The sequence below is a fragment of the Bos javanicus genome, chromosome 4 (assembly GCF_032452875.1).
Source record: "Bos javanicus breed banteng chromosome 4, ARS-OSU_banteng_1.0, whole genome shotgun sequence".
Classification (NCBI taxonomy): domain Eukaryota; kingdom Metazoa; phylum Chordata; class Mammalia; order Artiodactyla; family Bovidae; genus Bos; species Bos javanicus.
Genome location: NC_083871.1, coordinates 108,784,648 through 108,808,330, shown reverse-complemented (window position 1 = coordinate 108,808,330; position 23,683 = coordinate 108,784,648). Strand labels below are relative to the sequence as shown.

Here is a 23,683-nt window from a genome sequence, read left to right as displayed (position 1 = left end):
TCACAGATATAGGAAACAAACAATAGTTACCAAATGAGAAAGCGGTGGGAAGGGGGTTCATTAAGAGTTTGGGATTAATATATACAGACTATTATGTATAAAATAGATAACCAACGAGGACCTGCTGTATAACATAGGGAATTGTATTCTATAACTTTGTTGTAACCCATAATGGAAAAGAATCTCAAAAAGAATACATTATAGATATAGTCAAAAAGTTTGTTCAGGTTTCCATATAAGAGCTTACCAAACACCTGAATGAACTTGGTCCCCAACTCTGTATAACTGAATCAGTTTGCTTTGCACCTTAAACTAATACAACATTGTAAGCCAACTGTACCTCAATACATTTTTAAAAAAGTAAATCAAAAAATTAATTGGAAAGAAATATTTAGGACACTGTAAAATTATGATGGCTAGGTTTGTGTACAAATGTGTATGGCTAGTTTTAGTGTAACTATTCTAGTGATAAAAGGAACAGCACAATGGGTGGTTTTAAAAGTTTATGTTAGGAACAGTTATTTCATGACTTCTCTGTGCCAGGGCCTAGGTGAAATTTTGAAGAGAAAACAGAAAATTTTCTATATACATGCTTAAAGTGTATCAGCTGTTGTTGAGTGAGAAGCAGGTAACTATTACTAGCAAAAGGAATTAAATATTATGGTTTTTAGGTGAGAATGATTAATGGGATAAAAGGGAGAGACGTTGGAAAAAGAAAACATTTTCTCTTAAGTTGTGAATGATAAGAAGGTCCTTGCTGGGGGCAGAAAGCTGTTGGTTGAGAATTTACTTAATGCTTTGTGTCAGGCACCATTTTTGGCTGTGTGTGATAGCTCATTGAATCTTTCATTGTTGTAGTCCACACTTGGTGGACTCAGATGTTAAATCAGTTACTCAAGTTTTCAAGTCGCACGGCCAATAAGTGACAGTACTGGGATTTGAATTATGTCTGTGTGATCCCAAAGCCCATGTTCTTAATCATTGCACTATTCTAGATGGCAGAAAGGGTGGAGGGAAAACCATGTGCAGAGACATGAAAACTAAAAGTGCCCGTTGGATTTACAGAAGATGAGCTTGTCTAGATTTGCTTCCTGGACTAGAGCTGCAGTGTAGCTGAGATGATACCTTTAAAGCCAAGTCTGTGATACAGCTCCCTGCCCAACCAGGAGTTGCTCTTAAGCCATTGATTTATTAGCTCCATGTTAACTGAGCACCTACTGTGTACCAAGCATTTTCCATGGTGCTGGAGGTTCAGAAATGAGCATGACTTTGGCTTCAAAACTCAAGTATGGTCATGATACCATGATTTACAGCTATGATGTCTTGTTTTGTGCATTTGCCTAGAAAATTCCTTATGCCATCTTTAGATAAATGTCTTCTTTGGTATTTTATAGTTTTATAACCCTATTTAAATACTTAAGTCTGTGTGTAAATGTATATACCATCTCTAAACACACACACACACTATGCATACGCATGCTGTGTACATGTAGTTCCATAACTCTCTTCTAGGATTAATCTCAGTATGTGATTCGAGCCAGACAATTAACAGTATCTTTCTCTTCAACTTTCTTCTAAGTAGGAGGCCCCTTCATTTTCCCTATTGAATTTTGCTGCTTTGATATTTCAGGTGGTTCATAATTTCAGTGCTCTAGCTCTTGACTTAAAAATGCATTATGCATGCTGGTAAAATTCTTTGTAAAGTTCTATAAACAAATATTAATTTGTGAATAAATGAACAGAAATGCAGATTGCTTTAAGTAATTTGTGACTGGTACTGCTTCCTCCCTCTTCCCAACCATCCCACTTTTTCCAGCTTCTTCTTTTCTGATAGAAACATCATTTTGAGGTCTAGGCCCACATTTCTCAGTTTTCTAATCTTATATAATCTACTACCTTGGCTCACAAATTTTCCCTTTTAGCTCCTTTTAAAAAAGCTTTTAAATATTATGCAGACTTGATTCAAGCCTTTATATAATATAAAAGGAAATGCAGCAAAGTTAATAATTTCTTTCCCCCTTTTTATTCTCATTTTCTAAGGTAATTGGTTTTAACGTGTTACACCTTTTTCTTGTTCATTTCTGGTAACTACTGATGAAGAGAAATGCTCTGTGTGAGAGAACTAGGAAAATACTAATAGCATTGGGAATTGGGACATGAGTAAATTCTTAAGTTTAACACTGATTTATAAAAATCTTACCCTAAGCTTTGAAGAGCAAATATTTTTTGAGTCCTCTACCACATATTTCAGTGGAGGAATGCCCCCCCGCCCCGCCATTTTGCTCTTTGGAGTAGAGTAAATCGAGTCTCCCTTTGCTGTCCTGAGAATCCTATTGAAAGTTACTTTTCCTAGCTTTGTAAAAGACTTTTAAATCTACTTAGTCTAATTAGCATAAGTTATTTGATAATTTGGCTCAGAAAGAAAGCTAGATAGTGTTCTACAAATTACCTGCTTTTAATTCTTACTCTGAAACTTCAGTAATCTACTATTTTAGTGCTTCTTACGTTCCAGTGTGGTGTTTAAAGATTGTTGACCATTGTCTTATTTGGGGTGGGGGACATTTTTTTTTCTTGAGCTCCAAAATCACCTTGGATGGTGATTGCAAGTAAAAGACACTTGCTCCCTGGAAGGAAAGCTATGACAAACCTAGACAGTGTATTAAGAAGCAGAGACATCACTTTGCTGACAAAGGTCCATGTAGTCAAAAGCTATGGTTTTTTCAGTAGTCATGTACAGATGTGAGAGTTGGACAGTAAAGAAGGCTGAGCACCAAAGAATTGATACTTCCGAACTGTGGTGCTGGAGAAAACTCTTGAGAGCTCCTTGGAGAGCAAGGAAATAAAAACGAGTCAATCCTAAAGGAAATAAACCCTGAATATTCACTGGAAGGACTGATGCTGAAGCTCCAATACTTTGGCCATCTGATGCAAACTGCTGACTTGCTGGAAAAGACGCTGATGCTGGGAAAGATTGAAAGCAAAATGAGAAGGTGGTAGAGGATGAGATGGTTCAAGAGCATCACTGGTTCAGTGGACATGTATTTGAGCAAACTCTGAGAGATGGTGATGGACAGGGAAGCCGGGCCTGCTGCAGTCCACGGGGTCACAAAGAGTTGGGCATGACTTAGCAAATGAACAACAACAACAAAATTGCCTGGGAAGGGTTCTTTTCTTTCGATCAGTTAAACTCATTTATTTTGCTTTTTTCTTTTTTAACAAGCACAAGGTGCCAAATGCATAAGATATAAAAACATGAAGAGATAAATCGTAATGCTCCCTCCTGGTTTTGTGCTCCCGCCAACAGTTTACCTCTTTGCTATTCTTGTCATTTACAGAAGTGCATGTTTATTGTCTTAAAAAGTTTTGCACACATGGTTGTGTAATATATCCATTTATTTGCTTTTCCTGTTTATTTTTATCTTGGAGGTTTTTTCCACAATAGATAATATGGAGCTGTTCCATTCTGTGGGACATAACAAAGCCCACTGCTAATATATTGTTTTCATTGTTTCTCTATTAAGAAGAAACAACTCTTGGATATTTTTGCTTATAGGCTATTTTGTGTAGGTGTCATTTCTATGAAAAAGGAAAAAAAAAAAAGAGAAACCTGACCTTTTCTGTTTTCTTCACCTGGACCTGCCCCTGACTGCTGCCGATAAGGTTGTGTCAGAGAGCTTACCTGTTGACCTAGCGTGCATCATTTGATGGTGGTCTCATGACTGTAGGCATTCCTCTTGAATTCTCTGAAAGCCCATGGTGCCCGTGGGATAAAACTGCACACCTGTTCTGAGATTTCCTCCTTGTGGATTGACTCTGAATATAGAGGCCTCTGTGTGTGTAATCAGAATCAGTTACTGGTACACAGTTCTTCTGAGTTTAAATCTGTGCATTTTCGTCTTTCAAAAGAACAAACATAAAGAGCTCTGTTCAGAAGTATTTTGATTCCTTGGTTGTGTGCTATGTAATCAGTGTCAATTTGAGAAGGTAGTTGAAGGTGTTTAGTAAACTCTGAAACTCCAAATAAGTCAGTTGTTTTCTCCTTACAAATTGTAGGTTTCAAAACATAATTCAGTGGCTTGAGTATGTCCTGATTTAGCTTGATTCGGACTTATTTTGATTATTAATATTGGTATGACTCGAGTCAGTTCTTTTTAAGGAATTTTAGAAGAAAGAGGAGCAGTTTCCATATTGTCGTTATTTATTCATAGCTTTGTTATTAGTGAAGCCTACCAAGCTTTGTGCATCTGTTCCCCGAATGGCTGTCACCAACTACGCAGACTCAAGCAGGGAGGCTAGAGAAAGTGTTAAAAGGGAGTGTTTACTGCCAGGGTGGACTCTTTTGAGCCTGTTTGATCCTCTTTCTATGGCTGGCCCGTGAAAGGGAGTCTGTGCTTCTGAAGGTGGTTGGAAACGTATTGAGGTGGCAGGAATAGCCTTAGGATAATACATAGGCCCCCTGTTTTAGAAGCACTTGCCAAACTTATATGGACTCTGCTTTCAGAAAACATTTTCAACTGACTCTTCAAGTGTGAGTTCTGTTGTGGGTCCAGCTGTCAACACATCAGAAGCAGTGTGATGGACTGAAATTTTCAGGACTTGATGATGAATCCTTAGGGTTACGCCATTACATCTCCAGCTTTCTGGGCAATGATCGATTTTCTTGATTGACAGGGAATGTGGTTTACTGTGGCCTGGGTCAGCGGGGCAAGCTATAGTGGATGGAGCAGCTTTGAAGTGTGTCAGCAACTTGAAGTGTCAGTGTACCAAGTGGAAGAACACACCTCCTTCCTGTGGGCTATAGTGAGGATGTGTTTATTGGGAACAAGAATATGGCTCACCTTGGCAAGGGTACCTTTTTATATGTCCTGAAAGACTCAAAACTTTGTCACACTTACCCTCCCTTCCCTATTTGCTCTGTTTCTTACACAGCAGAAGCTTATAGTAATTTTGAAATACAAACTGTTCTTTTTTAAAACACACATTTCTAGCATAGGTGGTCCTGCAAAAATTTACTGGGGCATTTTGTTTTTACTGGTGTAGTTTTATAGTTGTTGTTTAGTCGCTAAGTCGAGTCTGACTCTGTAACCCTGTAGGCTGTAGCCCTAAAGGAAACTAACCCTGAATATTCATTGGAAGGACTGATGCTGAAGCTGAAGCTCCAATACTTTGCCCACCTGTTGCGAACAGCCAACTCATTGGAAAAGACCCCGATGCTGGGAAAGTTTGAAGGCAGGAAGAGAAAGTGAAAGTCGCTCAGTCCTGTCCGACTCTTGTGACCCCATGGACTATATTTTTCTTCAGGCCAGAATATTGGAGTGGGTAGCCTTTCCCTTCTCCAGGGGATCTTCCCAACCCAGGGATTGAACCCATGTCTCCCGCATTGCAGGCAGATTCTTTACCACCTGAGCTATCAGGAAAGGGGATGACAAAGGATGAAATGATTGAATGGCATCACCGACTCAAAGGACATGAGTTTGAGCAAACTCCAGGAGGTGGTGAAGAACAGGGAAGTCTGGCATGCTGCAGTCCATGAGGTTGCAAAGAATCAGACACAAATGAGCAACTGAAGAACAACCATAGACTGTAGCCCTCCAGGTTTCTCTGTCCATGGGATTTCTCAGGCAAGAATACTGGAAGTGGGTTGCCATTTCCTTTTCCAGGGAATTTTCCCCACCCAGGAATGGAACCCGTGTCTCCTGCATTGGCAGGCAGATTTTTTTTTTACCACTGAGCCACCAGGGAAGCCTAGTATTGACGATAGTCTTGAGTATAGGGACACAGAATCTGGAAAATAGGCTGGAAGATGGTGTCTTCAAAGCTTCTAGTGTGTATGCCTCTCTTCTAGTGTGAGGGCGCCAATATCAGAAAAGTATCTCCTTTGAATCTGCTTTTAAATCACAGGTAAATTACTAGTGAATGCTGATACGGAACTAAAAAGAGGATGCATTCTGGATAGTCTAGGTCCTAATATTTCTCACAGGCAAGGTATCTTCAACTCTAGATATTTTGTATTATCGCAAGTCTTATAATCTATTCACCAAATATCAGCCCGATGGAAAGACAAAGCATAATTTACACTAAACGATACTTTTTGACATCCTTTCCGTACATAAAATGTATTCCAAATGTCTGATACAATGGAAAATGGAAAAAGTCTCCAAAACAGTATGCTACCAGTGAAAAGGCTATGATATATACAATAGATTATGAATATGCATGAACTGCTACTAGGAAAATCCCAACAAATAACCAAACTGCCATTCTTCAATGTCCCGTTATCTGAGAATGAATATGTTAAATTTCAGGCTAACTGCGTATTAGAAATGCACTTAGAGACTTCTTGGTTGTCCAGTGGTTAGCTTTATAGTAAGATTGCCAAACCTGGATGTACTCATTCCTGCTACAGGGAGCTAATGCTCTTAGGGGGAAATGGATTTAACACATTTAGGACCTATTTACACTTAGAATCTGAAAGCTCAGACGACAGTAACTGGATAGAGTCTCAGGTCTACAGGACTCAGTGGAATATTATTAAAACGATCTCTTTCTTCCCTAAATAGGTGCTAAATGTAAATACTCATTTAACTTTAGAAGACTTAATCCATTCTCATAGGAAATATCTCAGAGCTCTTCAATTTTGTGGTTGTACTTCTGCAGACCGTCTCCAGTTTCTTTTGGTGTGTGAGTGTGTTACAATGGTCAAAATACCATTTTGCTGTTTCAAGGCAAGATGATTGGTTTTGTTGCTGTCTTTTCTAGTGTCCTTACTGGAATATTATGTATAAAATGCATTTAAGAGTAGTATTGTGGGTCCCAGGGCTTAGAAAGAGTCATTGTATTTTATAAGGGTGTTATTTCATTCTGTGAAGAATTGTGTTGTGTATTGGAGACACTGGTTCCAGGAAAATTGGGGAGAGTCACTTGATTGTTAGAATAGCTGACGTCAGCTTATTGGGCCTGAAGTCAGAGTTGGATGACCTACTCAGAAAATACATGTAGAGTGCTTTCTATGAAAATGAGGAGTAAGCAGCAAAGAAATTGAAAGGTGTGTCCTATCAGATAGGAAAAGCGCCAATAGAGGGCGTATCCTGAGAAGTCCCTGGTAGCTCAGTCGGTGAAGAATACACCTGCAGTGCAGGAAACTCCGGTTTGATCCCTGGGTTGAGAAGATTCCCTGGATAAGGGAATGGCTACTCACTGCAGTATTCTTGCCTAGAGAATTCCTTGGACAGAGGAACCTGGTGGGCTACAGTCCATGGGGTTGCAAAGAGTCAGACACGACTGAGCAACTAAACCCCACCACCTGAGACGGTGAAGGGAAGAGTATGTTTCAGGAACGATATGAGAAGTGGTCTGTTCTGTTATGCTACTAAGACATGTTGGACAGTATGAGACTTGGGATTTAGCTTGTTGAATTTTTACACCACGAGGTCATCAGTGACCCTGGCAGTAGTTCTTTTCAGGAGATGCTGGGATCGAAATCTCACGGAAGTAGGTTTTGCTCAAGAATGAAGCAGAGAAGTAGGGTGGAAGCTGAAGATATAGGGAAGAGGGACCATGTAACTTATCATCCAAACCAGGACACTGCCTATGGAAGAGGGCACAGTTTATTATTATGCTTATGTATCTAAATTGTATTGAATGGTCACTCAGTCTGGGCGGGCAAGAGAGATTTCTAAGGAACCATCTCTTTGTCTCTATGTTTTCTGTCTCTGAAGCAATTTCTTACTTTTTATGACTTACCAATTCTTAGTCTGTTGGTAATTTGAGTATTTTAATAGACTTTGGTATGGAATATTTGTTCAGAACATATTAATAGTTTTGCTTTGTCTACATGCAATTTATTTCCTCAATGAATTGACAGTTTGGATTTCCCTATGCACACTTAAAAAAAAACTTGCTTTTATATCTAGAAGTTTGTGCAATATAAAAAATGAAATTCAGTGCCCTAGAGTTTCCATTGTTTAATTGAAATACTTTTAGGGATGAGAGATTCATAATAATGGTCTTTGGTTCTCTGACAAAATAACTATTATGTATAATGACTGGCTTGTGTTTTGGCTAATATAGATTTTATCTGAGCTCTAGTATTTTTAAAAAACAGATCCTAAACCCTAGATAACTTGGTAATGCATTTCAGTAAATCATTTTTCTATTGTAAATTATATTTTATTTCAATGTATTTTCATTTAGAGTAGAGGTGTTCAATCCTTTTTTGATCTCATACCATGTTAGCTAAAGAAAAAAGCAACCAATTTATGTTTATAAAATAATTGCAAATGATTATCATTGTGATATATATACACATTTTTTAAGACAACAGCAATTAAAAAGTGAGATAAAGATGAAATGGACAGTATTTTAAAATAATGTTGCTATTATGATGGCTTTCTTCTATCATTAGCTTGAGGCACTGGGCCTCTCAACTATGGCCAATTAGGTTGAGGCACTGGCCAATCTCAACTATGATTGCCTACAGGGGCTTCCCTGTAGCTCAGATGGTAAAGAATCTGCCTGTAGTGCAGGAGACCTGTGTTCAATCCCTGGGTCTGGAAGATCCTCTGGAGAAGGAAATGGAAATCCTTTCCAGTATTCTTGCCTGGATAGAAGAGCCTGGTGGGCTACAGTCTGGGGTTGCAGAGTCGGACATGACTGAGTGACTAACACTGCAGTACAATATTAGACTCTCTTACAATGCTTTTTAAAAAAATCATGACACTTATGCCCTTCTGCAGTTACATTGAGTCAGAAGCTCTAGGAAAGGTGATTGGCTTGTTGTTGTTTGATCTTTGATTCTGATATATAGGGAAGTTGAGATCACTGTTGTATATACTTATGGGTAAATACTTCGCTTCCTCTCTCCTCCTTCCTTTACTCTTTCCTTTCTCTCTCTCTCTCTCTTCTCTCCTTTCTCTCTTTACTTCCCTCCTTTTTCCTTCCTTCCAATAAGTTCTGGCCAGGACTAAAAAGATTATATTTGAAGCTTGTTAAGAGAGAATCCCTTGGACTGAGGAAGCTTGTGGGCTACAGTCTATGGGGTTGCAAAGAGTCGGGCACAACTGAGTGACTAAATAACAAAGTTTACTTCTAGAAGTTACCAGTTTGTCCAGTTTCTTGTATGATGCTTTCACAGAATTTGTATTATCTTCAATATGTTTTGAAGAATATTTAAAACTACTTAGTTCAGTTCAGTTGCTCAGTTGTGTCTGACTCTTTGCGACCCGATGGATTGCAGCATGCCAGGATTCCCTGTCCATCACCACCTCCTAGAGCTTATTCAAATTCATGTACATGAAGTTGGTGATGCCATCCAACCATCTCATCCTCTGTCGTCCCCTTCTCCTGCTTTCAGTCTCTCCCAGCATCTGAGTCTTTTCAAATGAGTCAGTACTTTGCATTAGGTGGCCAAAGTATTGGAGTTTCAGCTTCAGCATCAGTCCTTGCAATGAATATTCAGGACTGATCACCTTTAGGATGGACTGGTTGGACCTCCTTGCAGTCCAAGGGACTCTTAAGAGTCTTCTCCAGCACCACAGTTCAAAAGCATCAATTCTTCAGCACTCAGCTCTCTTCATAGTCCAACTCTCACATCCATACATGACTACTGGAAAAACCATAGCTTTGACTAGATGGTCCGTTGTTGGCAAAGTAATGTCTCTGCTTTTTAATATGCTCTCTAAGTTGGTCATAACATTTCTTCCAAGGAGCAAGCGTCTTTTAATTTCATGGCTGTGGTCACCATCTACAGTGATTTTGGAGCCCCCTAAAATAGTCTCTCATTGTTTCCACTGTTTCCCCATCTATTTGCTATGAAGTGATGGTACTGGATGCCATGATCTTAGTTTTCTTGAATGTTGAGTTTTAAGCCAACTTTTTCATTCTCCTCTTTCACTTTAATGAAGAGGCTCTTTAGTTCTTCGCTTTTGGCCATAAGGGTGGTGTCATCTGCATATCTGAGGTTATTGATATTTCTCCCAGCAATCTTGATTCTACTTTGTGCTTCATCCAGCCCAACATTTCTCATGATGTACTCTCTGCATATAAGTTAAATAAGCAGGGTAACAATATACAGCCTTGCCGTACTCGTTTCCCAATTTGGAACCAGTTTGTTGTTCCATGTGAAGTTGTAACTGTTTCTTGTTGACCTGCATACATATTTCTTTGGAGACAGGTCAGATGGTTTGGTATTCCCGTCTCTTCAAGAATTTTCCACAGTTTGATGTGATCCACACGGTCAAAGTTTTGGTATAGTCAATAAAACAGAACTAGATGTTTTTCTGTAGTACTTCCAAGGCAAGCCGTTCAGTATCCCTCTAATCCAAGTCCATGCCACAACTAGTAATGCTGAAGAAGCTGAAGTTGAATGATTCAGTGAAGACCTACAAGATCTTCTAGAACTAACACCCAAAAAAGATGTCCTTTTCATTGTAGGGGACTGGAATGCAAAAGTAGGAAGTCAAGAGATACCTAGAGTAACAGGCAAATTTGGCCTTGGAGTACAAAACGAAGCAGGTCAAAGGCTAATAGAGTTTTGTCAAGAGTACGCATTGGTCATAGCAAACACCCTTTTCCAACAACACAAGAGAAGATTCTAGACATGGACATCACTAGATTGTCAGTACTGAAATCAAATTGTTTATATTCTTGGCAGCCGAAGTGCAGAAGCTCTGTACAGTCAGCAAATACAAGACCAGGAGCTGACTGTGACTCAGATCATGAACTCCTTATTGCCAAGTTCAGACTTAATTGAAGAAAGTAGGGAAAACCACTAGACCAGCCAGGTATGACCTAAGTCAAATCACTTATGATTATACAGTGGAAGTGGGAAATAGATTCAATGAAGTAGATCTGATAGACAGAGTGCCTGAAGAACTGTAGACAGAGGTTTGTGACATTCTACTGGAAGCAGTGATCAAGACCAATTCCCAAGAAAAAGAAATGCAAAAAGGCAAATGGCTGTCTGAGGAGGCCTTACAAATAGCTGTGAAAAGAAGAAAAGTGAAAGGCAAAGGAGAAAAGGAAAGATAGACCCATTTGAATGCAGATTTCCAAAGAATAGCAAGGAGAGATAAGAAAGCCTTCCTCAGTGATCAATGCAGAGAAATACAAGAAAACAACAGAATAGGAAAGACTAGAAATCTCTTCAAGAAAATTAGAGATAACAAGGGAACATTTTGGAAGAAAAATTATGACCAACCTAGACACCATGTTAAAAAGCAGAGACATTACTTTGCCAACAAAGGTCCATTTAGTCAAAGCTATGATTTTTCCATAGTCATGTATGGATGTGAGAATTGGATTATAAAGAAAGTTGAGTGCCAAAGAATTGATGCTTTTGGACTGTGGTGCTGGAGAAGACTTTTGAGAGTCCCTTGGACTGCAAGGAGATCCAACCAGTCCATCCTAAAGGAAATCAGTCCTGAATATTCATTGGAAGGACTGATGTTGAAGCTGAAACTACAATACTTTGGCTACTTGATGTGAAGATCTGACTCGTTTGGAAAGACCCTGATGCTGGGAAAGATTGAAGGCAGGAGGAGAAGGGGATGACAGAGGATGAGATGGTTGGCTGGCATCACCGAGACAATGGACATGAGTTTGAGTAAACTCTGGAGGTTGGTGATGGACAGGGAAGCCTGGTGTGCTGTAGTCCATGGGGTCGTTGGACACAACTGAGCAAGTGAACTGAAGGGAACATTTCATGCAAAGGTGAGCAAAGTAAAGGACAGAAATGGTAGAGACCTAACTGAACCAGAAGATATTAAGAAGTGGTGGCAAGAATGCACAGAAGAACTATACAAAACAGATCTTCATGACCCAGGTAACCACAATGGTGTGATCACTCGCCTAGAGCCAGACATCCTGGAATGCAAAGTCAAGTTGGCCTTAGGAAGCATCACTACAAACAAAGCTAGCGGAGGTGATGGAATTTCAGTTGAGCTGTTTCAAATCCTAAAAAATGATGCTGTGAAAAAGTGCTGCACTCAATATGCCAGAAAATTTGGAAAACTCAGCAGTGGCCACAGGACTGGAAAAGGTCAGTTTTCATTCCAGTCCCAAAGAAAGGCAATGCCAAAGAATGTTCCAACTTCTGCACAATTGGACTCATCTCACATGGTAGCAAAGTAATGCTCAAAATTCTCCAAGCCAGGCTTCAACAGTCCATGAACTGTGAACTTCTAGATGTTTAAGCTAGATTTAGAAAATGCAGAGGAACCAGGGATCAAATTGCCAACATCCATTGGATCATCCAAAAAAAAAAAAAAAATCTACTCAGCCATTCGGTAAAGATTAGTTTGTTTTGTTGTTCGGTGCCTCAGTCCTGTTGCTCTTTGCGTCCCCATGGACTGCAGTGCGCCAGGCCTCGCTGTCCTTCACTATCTCCCGGAGGTTGCTCAAACTCATGTCCATTGAGTCAGTGATGCCATCCAACCATCTCGTCCTCCGTCCTCCCCTTCTCCTGTCTTCAGTCTTTCCCAGCATCAGGGTCTTTTCCAAGGAGTCAGTTCTTCACATCTGGCCAAAGTATTGGAGTTTCAGTTTTCAGCATCAGTCCTTCCAGTGAATATTCAGGACTGATTTCTTTTAGGATGGAGTGGTTGGATCTCCTTGCAGTCCAAGGGACTCTCAAGAGTCTTCTCCAACACCACAGTTCAAAAGCATCATTTCTTTGGTGCTCAGCTTTCTTTATGGTCCAACTGTCACATTCATACATGACTACTGGAAAAACCTCCTAATAAGCTGAGTAAATGAGGGAAATGAAGGTGAACTGCTGCTGCCATTGTGTGGGGCTCACTTTTTTTTCCCTTAGGTGATCTCATGGGTCATTTCTAAGCCATGACCCCCTACTGTAAGGACAAGTGAGGTTCCAGTGCCAGTCTGGTTAGTAACTAATACTGTGTTAATTTCTTACTAATTAAAAAAATGCTAACCCTTTCATTGTTCAGTTGGATGACTGTTTTAGATAATTGTATCAGAGATGTGAATAGGATCTAGCTCTCTGTATAATCCAAATAATTTTTATTCTCAGAGATCTGAAATAAAAAAATTGCTTTTCTTGAGATTTGCTATTGTCTTTTTATTTTCTTAATAGAAAATATTGATGTAATTATTTTCCAAAGATGAAATAGAACAATCTTTGCCTTCTGATGCAGTGTTTTTTTTTTCCCCCCTCTTCTTGGATTTATACATGAAGTCCAGAAACACTTTTGGGTTCTATTTATATGACAGTTATGTTCTATGGAATAATTGTGGAATGACTATTTTATGGAATAATTTTCAGTTCTGTTTTTTCTCTAGCCCCAGGGTGTTAAAAAAAAATTAAGACTTTAATTTTTAAAAAACAGCTTCATATTTATAGACAAATTGAGAAGATGGTAGAAAAAGGTTCCTATGTATCCCCCTATTTTCCCATTTATCTGCACCTTCCATCAGTATGGAGTGTTTGTTACAATTAGTGAACCCATATAGACATTATTAGTTCCATAGCTTATTCAGATTTCCTTAGTTTTTACCTAATGACCCTGTTGTGTCCCAAGGTTTCAGTCAACCTACAGTATTATGTTTAATCGTCCTGTCTCCTTAGGAACCTGTTGGCTGCGGCAATTTCTCAGATTTTCCTTGTTTTTGTTGACCTCAGCGGTTTTGAGGTGTATTGAGCAAAGACTGATGCTGGGAGGGATTGGGGGCAAGAGGAGAAGGGGACGACAGAGGATGAGATGGCTGGATGGCATCACTGACTCGATGGACGTGAGCCTGAGTGAACTCCAGGAGTTGGTGATGGACAGGGAGGCCTGGCGTGCTGCGATTCATGGGGTTGCAGAGAGTCCAACACGATTGAACGACTGATCTGATCTGATCTGATCTAATTGTAGTATGTGTCTCTGTTGAAATTTTCCTGAGTTATTTTTCTTGATTAGACTGGGGATATGGAATTTGGAGAAGAAGATAAAGAGATAGAATGCTGTTTTCATCATCCTGTTTATGACTGCTGATGCTGACCTTGATCACCTGACTGAAGTGGTGTTGGTCAGGTTTCTCCTCTGTAAAGATTTCCCCCTGTTTTCGTAGTGTACACTCTTTGGAAGGAAACTTCTCTGTGCAGCCCATACTATACAGAGCCTACAACTGTGCTTCCACTCTTTAGGATGGAGTATCTCCTTAAGAAAATAGTGATTTCTTTGGAATTCTTCTGCTTGGGATATATGTTTATTTCCTCCTATTTTATTAATTAACTTAGTCATTTTTGTTGTATCAGTATTGAGTCATGAATTTTTATCTTTATACTTGGGGTTGTTAGCCAAAACTATTTTATTGCTTAAGCTGTTCCAGTTTTGACCTTTGGGCTATTGGGAGCTCTTTGAATTTTCTCTTACACCCCTTCGGCATACTTCCATCAATGTGGCTGTCTTGTTTTTTGGGTTTTGGGGGGAGTGCTTCCTTACTCTCTGGCACTATCTGATGGTTCAGGCTTGTCTTATGAATTTCCTTTCTCCCAATCACAAAACTCAGAATCAGCCATTTCTTCTAAGAAGCAGGTGGTTCTTTGCTGTTTTCATTTTGTTTTGTTTTTAAATAATAAAAGTGAGGAGAGAGCTACGTAAGAATGAAAGTGAGTTGGCATGCCCCTCCCACCTTTCTTACCTTCTGAACTTGTTCTTCAGCTAGTCCTTAGCCATCAGAGGACCTCTTTGCTTTTTTAGCTCAAGGCTGATGATTTCATCTCATTTTTGATTGTCCTTTTCATGTCATGAACTTGGACTTGTGTATGTTGCTTATGCCCTTAGCCACTCAGTCATGTCTGACTCTTTGCAAGCCCATGGAATGTAGCCCCCCAGACTCCTCTGTCCATGGGATTTCCCAGGCAAGAATACTGGAGTGGGTTGCCATTTCCTTCTCCAGGGATCTTCCCAAGCCATGGATTGAACCTGCATCTCCCGTATCTCCTGCATTGCAGGCGGATTCTTTACCCGCTGAGCCATGAACTTGGACATTCGTATTTAATTCAGAGTTTCCAGGCAACTTGGAGTACTTTGGCTTTGAGCCATCCAGGATCAGGGGTTTTCCATCGTCTATAATTGAAATCCCTTTGAGAAAGCAAATCAAGTATTTTGACTTATCCTGTATTTCTCTTTGAGAGAGAATGACTCATTCTCCTCAAAATGAGGGGAATGACTTAGTACATTTGATTTTAAAAGTTGTCGTTTTTACAGCATAAGGAAGACATTCTTCCTAGCCTTTCTCTTAAGTCTTTTTGTACCTCCTAGAGATAGCATCAGTGTGACAACTTGAGAAATATTGGGTTGGCCATTAAATGGTACAGAAAAACCTGAACGAACTTTCTGACCAACCCAGTACTTGATGTAAGACTGTTAGTTTCTTTACTGCTATGGTCCTAACTATTTTTCTAAATTCCTACACATTTGGAATCAGGAGTTAAGGGCACGTGGTTCAGTGTCTGAGGCTGACGTGGACTTCTCTCTGCATTGAGATTCTCTCATAGCCTATTTAGAAATAGTGGGTGGTACTGGGTACTACATTGTCTGCAGCCTAGTAGGGACTAGTAACCATAAGGGTTTTGAGGGTAAAATAAATGCCAAACTGACTTCATTTAGTTTTAATTGCAGAGGAGTCTAGATTAGAAGAGTAAAGAATATCAGTTCCTAGTACCTAAGGATCTTTATGCATAGAACCAGATTAACATAGCTGTTATGTATAGAAATAGTTGGAGGAGTTAATTTTTGGATAACATCATTAGCAAACTGTACTATACATTTTCAAATGTCTCCGTTCTTTTCGAAAATGCTTTCACAGATAACGCCTTAATGAAAGTATGGGTTTTAGAGGAGCAGTAAGGTGGATAATAATGCTTTTCCCCTTCATCAGATTGTTCTTTGAGCCACAAAAATACTGAGTTCACATATCAAAGAATCAGTGACAGAAAGCAATTTGCTCCTTCACTTACACATACATGCAATATTGTTGAATGCCTCCTTTAGCAGTGCAGACCTTGCCAAAGATTAAAGGACCATTGGTTTATCCTAGCTATTAGCTCCTTGCCATTAACGTCGTATCAAGCACTTACAGGCTATCAGTCTCTTATCCCTGTTGAATAAGTGAACGAGTTGAAGTCTTCGTTCCTGTGTTTTGATGCTTGCCTGCTCTTTGTCTTTTCCAGTTTCTCTCTTGATCATCTTTACCTTAACCCAGTGAAGACCATGATCACCCCATTAATTAAAATTCAGTTTCTCTCTACAGAATAACAACCCCAAGGATTATTGACTTAAAGTAGGAGTTTAGTTTTTTTTCTCGTATAAAAGTCTGGAGTCAGGCATTGAAGTGCTGGCACAGAGGTTTCATGGAGTCTTCAGGGACCCAGGCTCCAGCCTGTTGTCATTGTTCTTTGCATCCCAGGTGGCTGCTAGACTGTTGTTCATTCATCAGTCTTGCTCCAGATGGCAGAATGGAAGAAAAACAGAAGAAAAAGCCCTCACCGCCCCACTTTAAGGAGACTCCCTAAAAGTAACATATCAGGCTCCTCTATACATTTTCTTGGCCAGAACTTAGTGCTATGACTACGTTTTGCTGGAGAGAATCTAAGAGATAGTTTTTCATCTGGACAGTAATATTTCCAGTAAAACAAAAAAAGCCAGAAAGTCAAAGCAAAAACCAAAACTGAAACCACAAAAGCCCCTCAGGATTCTGTTGTTGAATAAGAGGAGGAGGAATGTTGTGCGGTAATCACTGGTTTTTGCCACTATCTTCACTCTGATGCAGCCCAAAGATGCCTCCTGGCTTCGCCTCACCTCTGGACAAGTGATTTTGCCAGTTCTCCAACCAGCCATCATCACCATCTTGTTTACACGGACTCCTGTTTCAACATCCCAGAATGGGTGGGAAAAGTCCTGAATTTGAGACAGATCTGATGTCCTGTGTCTGCTAGTTGACCCCAACTGAATTCCTATTTTTAAACCTGTGGATATTCAGCTCCTGTAGTCCATTTCTTGAAGCAGTTATTTTCGATGTCCATTCAACTTTCATATTTTGACTTTGTTCTTGTTTACTTTCTTATGAGGAAATCAGTCATCCTCTGCCTCTATCTCACTTTCCTGTATTGCTGTGATAGGTCATCCTTTGCTTCAGTCTCAATACCTGTTTTTATCAATAGTATGTAAGCCTTTGGGCCGGGGGTGGGGGGGTTGGGGGGGTGGGGGGCTGAGGGGGGTGGAGGGTATGTTAATTCCCAAAGGAAACTGCTTTGTGCTCTATAAATACCTGTTGAATGAATGAATGAATCCTTTCCCTCTCTCTCTTACTTCCCTCTTCCTAATTAGAATACAGTATATTCTCTATTTATAATACTTTCTCTGGACTTTGCTGCCTTTTTTTCCCCCATTTCTCACAGTTCACTTTTTTATTTAAGAAGAGGCATCTCACAGTTTTCTCACTCCTTGTTCTCTTTACTGTCCTCTGAATTTTCAGACTTTGCTTTGACATTTTCGCCCCCTTGTTAGCCTTTCCTCATTGTCTAGTCTCTTTGATGCTGCATTATTGATGCCACATTCTTGGAAATACTCTTGGTTCTTTTACCTTTGTAGCTGTTTCTTCTGTATTTCCTTTGTTGAAGTCCTTCTGCTTTATAACACTGAGCAAAATGTGACGATTTATGTTTGCGATTTGTTCTTTTCTCTCTCTGCCCTTTCTTTGCAGTATCTCAGCTGCGTGTCTGCACTTTGACCTTCGTCTGTCATTTCTGTATGGCTGATCCTCCAGTATACATAAATTGCTTTTACTACTCATTTCTGCATCACTCTTAAATACTTCCTGGATGCCAGGACTGAAATTTCTGTCATCATAAAGAGCATGTGTAAAATTTGGAATGGTAGGATACATGTCTCAGGTGCCCATCACTAGGATGTTGCCTCCTAAACTTTCCATGGTAACAGTCCTACCGGCAAAGGATAGCAGCTTCCTGTGCATTGTCTTTTCTGTCTGGAATGCCCTTTTCTTTGTTTTGGCCAGCTGTCTTTTTAAGCTCAAGTTCAGAGATCTGCATATCACCAAGCTTTCTAGGATGACACCAGACCTTACTGACTTTCTAGGCTTTGAACTTCTGCCACATTCATTTATCTGTTGCCTGGCACTCCTCCTATCCTTGTGTGGTACTGTATGTGGAATAAATCGTCTTTATTATAAATGTCTTATCTTGCAGATACCCTGTAATCTTATTCCTCTTCATACTCCTAGTGCTCGATATATAATCGGCACTTAATAACATTTGCTGTGGATGATGGCATCCCCTTTTCATTTCCTTATCTTGTTCCATTTCTAGCACTGAGATTGCTTAAAAAAACAATTAATTTTTCTTATCACCAAACAAACATTTCTTTTCCATAAATGAAATGAAGTGCTCAGACTGAGCTGAATGACAGATTTTCAGCCAGCCTTATTGTGTTCTGCTATGCACTTTTTACAGTACATTATAAAAAGCTTGAAGTGATTGTTGGAGAAGTAACTTTTCTCCATCTTTCTTGGTCTTTTGAGTGTCATCTAAAAAGTGGGAATAAAAGAGTCATGAAAAGAGCTAGTAGGATCTTGTGGAAATAAAGTTTTCCATGGGTGAGTTCAAGTGGGGCTGAGGGAGAGGTTGAGAGGCAAAGAGAGACTGTGACTAAATGAGGATGAAAATGCATGTAAAAGGCCACACCTGTTAGACCCAAGCAGCTTGGCAGCATCCAGGAGATACCAGACCAGCCAGGTTGAAGGCTACTTGTAGCAAAGTGTTGTGTATTTCATAAGGATAGGAATTCACGTCAGGGGCATGTTTGCTGTGCGCCCCTACAAAAAGAAGCATTTGTTGTTGTTCAGTCGCTAAGTTGTGTTCAACTCTTTACAGTTTAATGGGCTGCAGTTGTTTTTATGATGAACCATATTTTAATAATAAATTCCTCAGCGATATAGTGATGAGATGGACGCATGGAATAAAGTAGATCCAGTTTACCTACGGTGTCTTTTAAAATCCAGGTATAAGAAATCAGCTGTGATTAAAATTTAGCTCTGTATAGACTTAAAACTCAAACTAATAAGAGTACAATTCCAGACTCAAATTAGGGAACACAAGACTTAACTTCACTTGTTTACTTGATTTTGCTTTTTTCCCATAGGGAGTTTGAAATACTGCCTTGTGATTCTGAACCAGCCTTTGGACAAATGTTTTCGTCATCTTTGGCACAAAGGTAACCTTAATTAGCATTTATATTTCTTTGCTTTCTTACTTTCCTTTGGACTCATGTGACGGTTAAGTATTCCAGAAACCAGGTGGACTACTAAAAAGTGGAATTTATAATATGCTGATTTAAATATTGAGTTATCAGAAGATGTTATTACTGTTTCTCTGCTTATCTGTTCTGTTTATACACATGGTTTCCAAGCAGTGGACCTCTAAGGACAGAATTATAATATAGCACCACTCTGCTGCTGCTGCTAAGTCGCTTCAGGCATGTCCGACTCTGTGTAACCCCATAGACGGCAGCCCACCAGGCTCCCACATCCCTGGGATTCTCCAGGCAAGAACACTGGAGTGGGTTGCCATTTCCTTCTCCAGTGCATGAAAGTGAAAAGTGAAAGTGAAGTCGCTCTGTCGTGCCCGACTCTTCGTGACTCTACTGTATATTATAACTATTATGTGGATGTTTATCCTAAGTACTTACAAGTGTTTGTTCAAGTGTAAATGTTTTTGGCTCCAGTGACAGCAAAAAACCTCCACAAGCCTCACTCATTCCAGCATTCAGTAATTAGATTTCTTCAGGATGACTGGAAGATAAAAGAAGAAGACAGTTACCAGTATATTAGAATTTCTAGGGGTGCAGAAAAATATAGTTAAAAATGGAATATTTTTACCGAATTAAACTTCTATGAAGTTTCATGTAAGAAATAGGCTTTATTAACTCTTTTACATTATTCTTGATTTTTATAGAATTAACTCAAGAAAGTAGTATTAAATAGCATTTGCCATTTTGAACCTCTGTTCTTTAATGAAGTCTTGGTTTTTTTTCCCTAAGGGATACTTTTGCTATGTTTTCACTGTAAGTTTTAGATCAAATTAGATAAACAGAAATCTTGATTCATGATATATTGTAGCATATTGTTGATTTTCTTTTACCAGCCCAGACTAGTGTTCTCGTTGTTGAGGTTGTGTGTCTTTGAATGCAAATCTGTTAGGTTAATCAGTTCACATCTGGACAAAGGTAGTTGTGATACTAGAGGGAATAAATTATTATGTAGATAATTTTGTAGAAAGAATTTTTCATGTTCAGTATGCTCAGGATGAAACTCCTGGTATTACAAATTTAGCCAACTTTAAATTAGCTAACTTAAAATTTCACATTGTAGTTTTACTAACATTGCCCTAAAAGTAAACAGTTACTCAACTATTAACTTATCTTTCATAGCACTTACTGCTTACTAACCTGTAATTAGGTAGTTATTTGGGTATCTTAAAGCCAAAAGGTCTTTTTTGTCACTTTATCTCTGTTGTCTAGTGCTGTGCGTGGCACATAATTGCTTAGTAATTACAGTGATTGAAAGACAGAATCTAATATAGTTGATATTGCTCATAAAGACCAAAGCAGACTGACTAGGTACATCTTTTTTTACCTGAACTTATTGTATCATGTTTTATAATATTTTTAGGAGCACATATAAAACTGTGTTTTACAGCAAATTGATAAAATATTCATTGATAGGAGCTGTTAGAAACATTGGATAATGAAAACCACATACTCAGCCTCATATTTTGGGGGTGGTTAATGGTCCTGTTTTGCTCATAGTGTGATATGATGTAGATTTTTGAGCTGACTGAAGTTCTTCATTTCATTAGGTTTTCTGCAGTGAGTTTCATTTGAAAATGTCTCAGGCCTGACGTTCACCAGATAATCAGTTCAGTTCAGTCGCTCAGTCATGTCCAACTCTTTGCGACCCCATGAACTGCAACACACCAGGCCTCCCTGTCCATCACCAACTCCTGGAGCCTACCCAAACTCATGTCCATTGAGTGGGTGATGCCATCCAGCCATCTCATCCTCTGTCATCCCCTTCTCTTCCTGCCCTCAATCTTTCCCAGCATCAGGGTCTTTTCCAATGAGTCAACTCTTCGCATGAGGTGGCCAAAGTATTGGAGTTTCAGCTTCAACTTCAGTCCTTCCAATGAACACCCAGGACTGATCTCCTTTAGGATAGACTGGTTGGACCTCCTTGCGGTCCAATGGACTCTCAAGAGTTTTCTCTAGCACCACAGTTCAAAAGCATCAATTCTTTGGTGCTCAGCTTTCTTTATAGTCCAACTCTCACATCCATACATGACTACTGGAAAAACGATAGCCTTGACTAGATGGACCTTTGTTGGCAAACCAATGTGTCTGCTTTTGAATATGCTACCTAAGTTGGTCATAACTTTCCTTCTAAGGAGTAAGCGTCTTTTAATTTCATGGCTGCAATAACCATCTGCAGTGATTTTGGAGCCCCAAAATGTAAAGTCAGCCACTGTTTCCAGTGTTTTCCCATCTATTTGCCATGAAGTGATGGGACCAGATGCTATGATCTTAGTTTTCTGAATGTTGAGCTTTAAGCCAACTTTTTCACTCTCCTCTTTTACTTTCATTAAGAGGCTCTTTAGTTCTTCTTCGCTTTCTGCCATAAGGGTGGTATCATCTGCATATCTGAGGTTATTGATATTTCTCCCAGCAATCTTGATTCCAGCTTGTGCTTCTTCCAGCCCAGCGTTTCTCATGATGTACTCTGCATATAAGTTAAATAAACAGGGTGACAATATACAGCCTTGACGTACTCCTTTTCCTATTTGGAACCAGTCTGTTGTTCCATGTCCAGTTCTAACTGTTGCTTCCTGACCTGCATATAGGTTTCTCAAGAGGCAGGTCAGGTGGTCTGGTATTCCCATGTCTTTCAGAATTTTCCACAGTTTATTGTGATCCACACAGTCAAAGGCTTTGGCATAGACAATAAAGCAGAAATAGATGTTTTTCTGGAACTCTCTTGCTTTTTCCATGATCCAGCAGATGTTGGCAATTTGATCTCTGGTTCCTCTGCCTTTTCTAAAACCAGCTTGAACATCTGGAATTTCATGGTTCACATATTGCTGAAGCCTGTCTTGGAGAATTTTAAGCAGTACTTTACTAGCGTGTGAGATGAGTGCAATTGTGTGGTAGTTTGAGCATTCTTTGGCATTTCCTTTCTTAGGGATTGGAATGAAAACCGACCTTTTCCAGTCCTGTGGCCACTGCTGAGTTTTCCAAATTTGCTGACATATTGAGTGCAGCGCTTTCACAGCATCATCTTTTAAGATTTGAAATAACTCAACTAGAATTTTATCACCTCCACTAGCTTTGTTCATAGTGATGCTTTCTAAGGCCCACTTGACTAATCATTTGATTTGCATTAAAAAATGAACATTTGGTCAGTACACATATATAAAGGGAAGTAAAGGTATCTAAAGTGTACTGTGTACTGAAATGGTTAGATAATTCTCATTTCCGAAATAACTTTTCTTTAGGTTATTGAAATGCTAAATTCTTTCATGTATGCCTTTAGGATAATTCATCATTTTGGAGCCATGAACCATTATAAAAAGCAACTCTCTTAACAAAGACTAAGAAATAGGTTTTTTGTGACTCTCATAACAGAGGCTGTGAGCTTGTGTTTGTGTTGCTGTTCTTCTAAGAAATGGCAATGAAATAGAGAAACTCTGAGCTTGAGCTGATTTTCACAAGAGTGTCCCATAGAAAAACAGCATCAGTGGTTTGGGGGAAGAAACAGAATTGTGTCTTAAGATTTCATTTCAGCAAGTAAGTCATGGCTGGAGGCTGCCCTGCTGTTTCTCTTAAGCTAATTTATGCCTGCAGCATTTTCTGTAACTTCTGTGGATGTGAAGATTTGGCAAGAGCAGAAATTAAGTGGTGAGAGCTGACCACAAAACCAAAACACACGAAAATTTGAAGGCTACTGCATAGCATAAGTCTCTTATATAAAAGTCTATATTTTACCTTTAATGTATATGTGAAAGGCTTCTGTTGAGTAGGTATTTCTTGAGATTCCTTTCAAAGGAAAGACTACTTTGAAGATGTTAGTTCACATGTTATAAAATCTAGTTTAAATGACTTAAAGAAGGGCTTCAAGGGAGATTAAAATAATAAAAGTTTTTGAGTGTGTGTTCCCTCTACTACATCATGAAGTTTTAAGGACTTTTTGGTCACACTTCTTAGAATATATCCCTACTTGTCTAACATTATGTACTCCAGATTTAATCTGGGGACATAAAATAAATATTTGATAGGTAGGTAGATAAATAAAACGAGAATCTAGTTAGTATCTCACTAAGTGTTCTGTGGCAATCAGAGATTATTGGCCTTTGTGACTATCGCTCTTAGATTTCTTAACCTCCCTCCCTCCCTCCCTTGCTCTCTCTCTCTCTTTTTTTTTTTTTCCCCGTGAGCCAGGCTTTCTCTTCCAGTAAATGTCTTTTTCACCCTGAAATATATGGTAAGTGAAAGAAACAGAGATGTCTGTGTTTGAATGGCTCTGGTTATTTCTTGTTGTGGGTCAGTGTTTTTCATCTCGGGGTCACCAAGCTTACTGGGTCCTCACAGATAGTAGGAGAGGTCTCTTGAGT

The 23,683-nt window shown here is 39.3% G+C and overlaps 1 protein-coding gene across 3 annotated transcripts in view; it reads left to right on the top strand.

Annotated features, from left to right (window-relative positions):
• The window catches only part of TPK1 (thiamin pyrophosphokinase 1), a 393,495-nt gene that overhangs the window by 63,499 nt on the left and 306,313 nt on the right, over nucleotides 1–23,683 (top strand). For all 3 annotated transcript variants that reach the window (XM_061415011.1, XM_061415012.1, XM_061415013.1), the window contains exon 3: nucleotides 19,164–19,235. In XM_061415011.1, coding sequence (XP_061270995.1) covers nucleotides 19,164–19,235 — 72 coding nt within the window. The remainder of the gene's footprint in view (nucleotides 1–19,163; nucleotides 19,236–23,683) is intronic.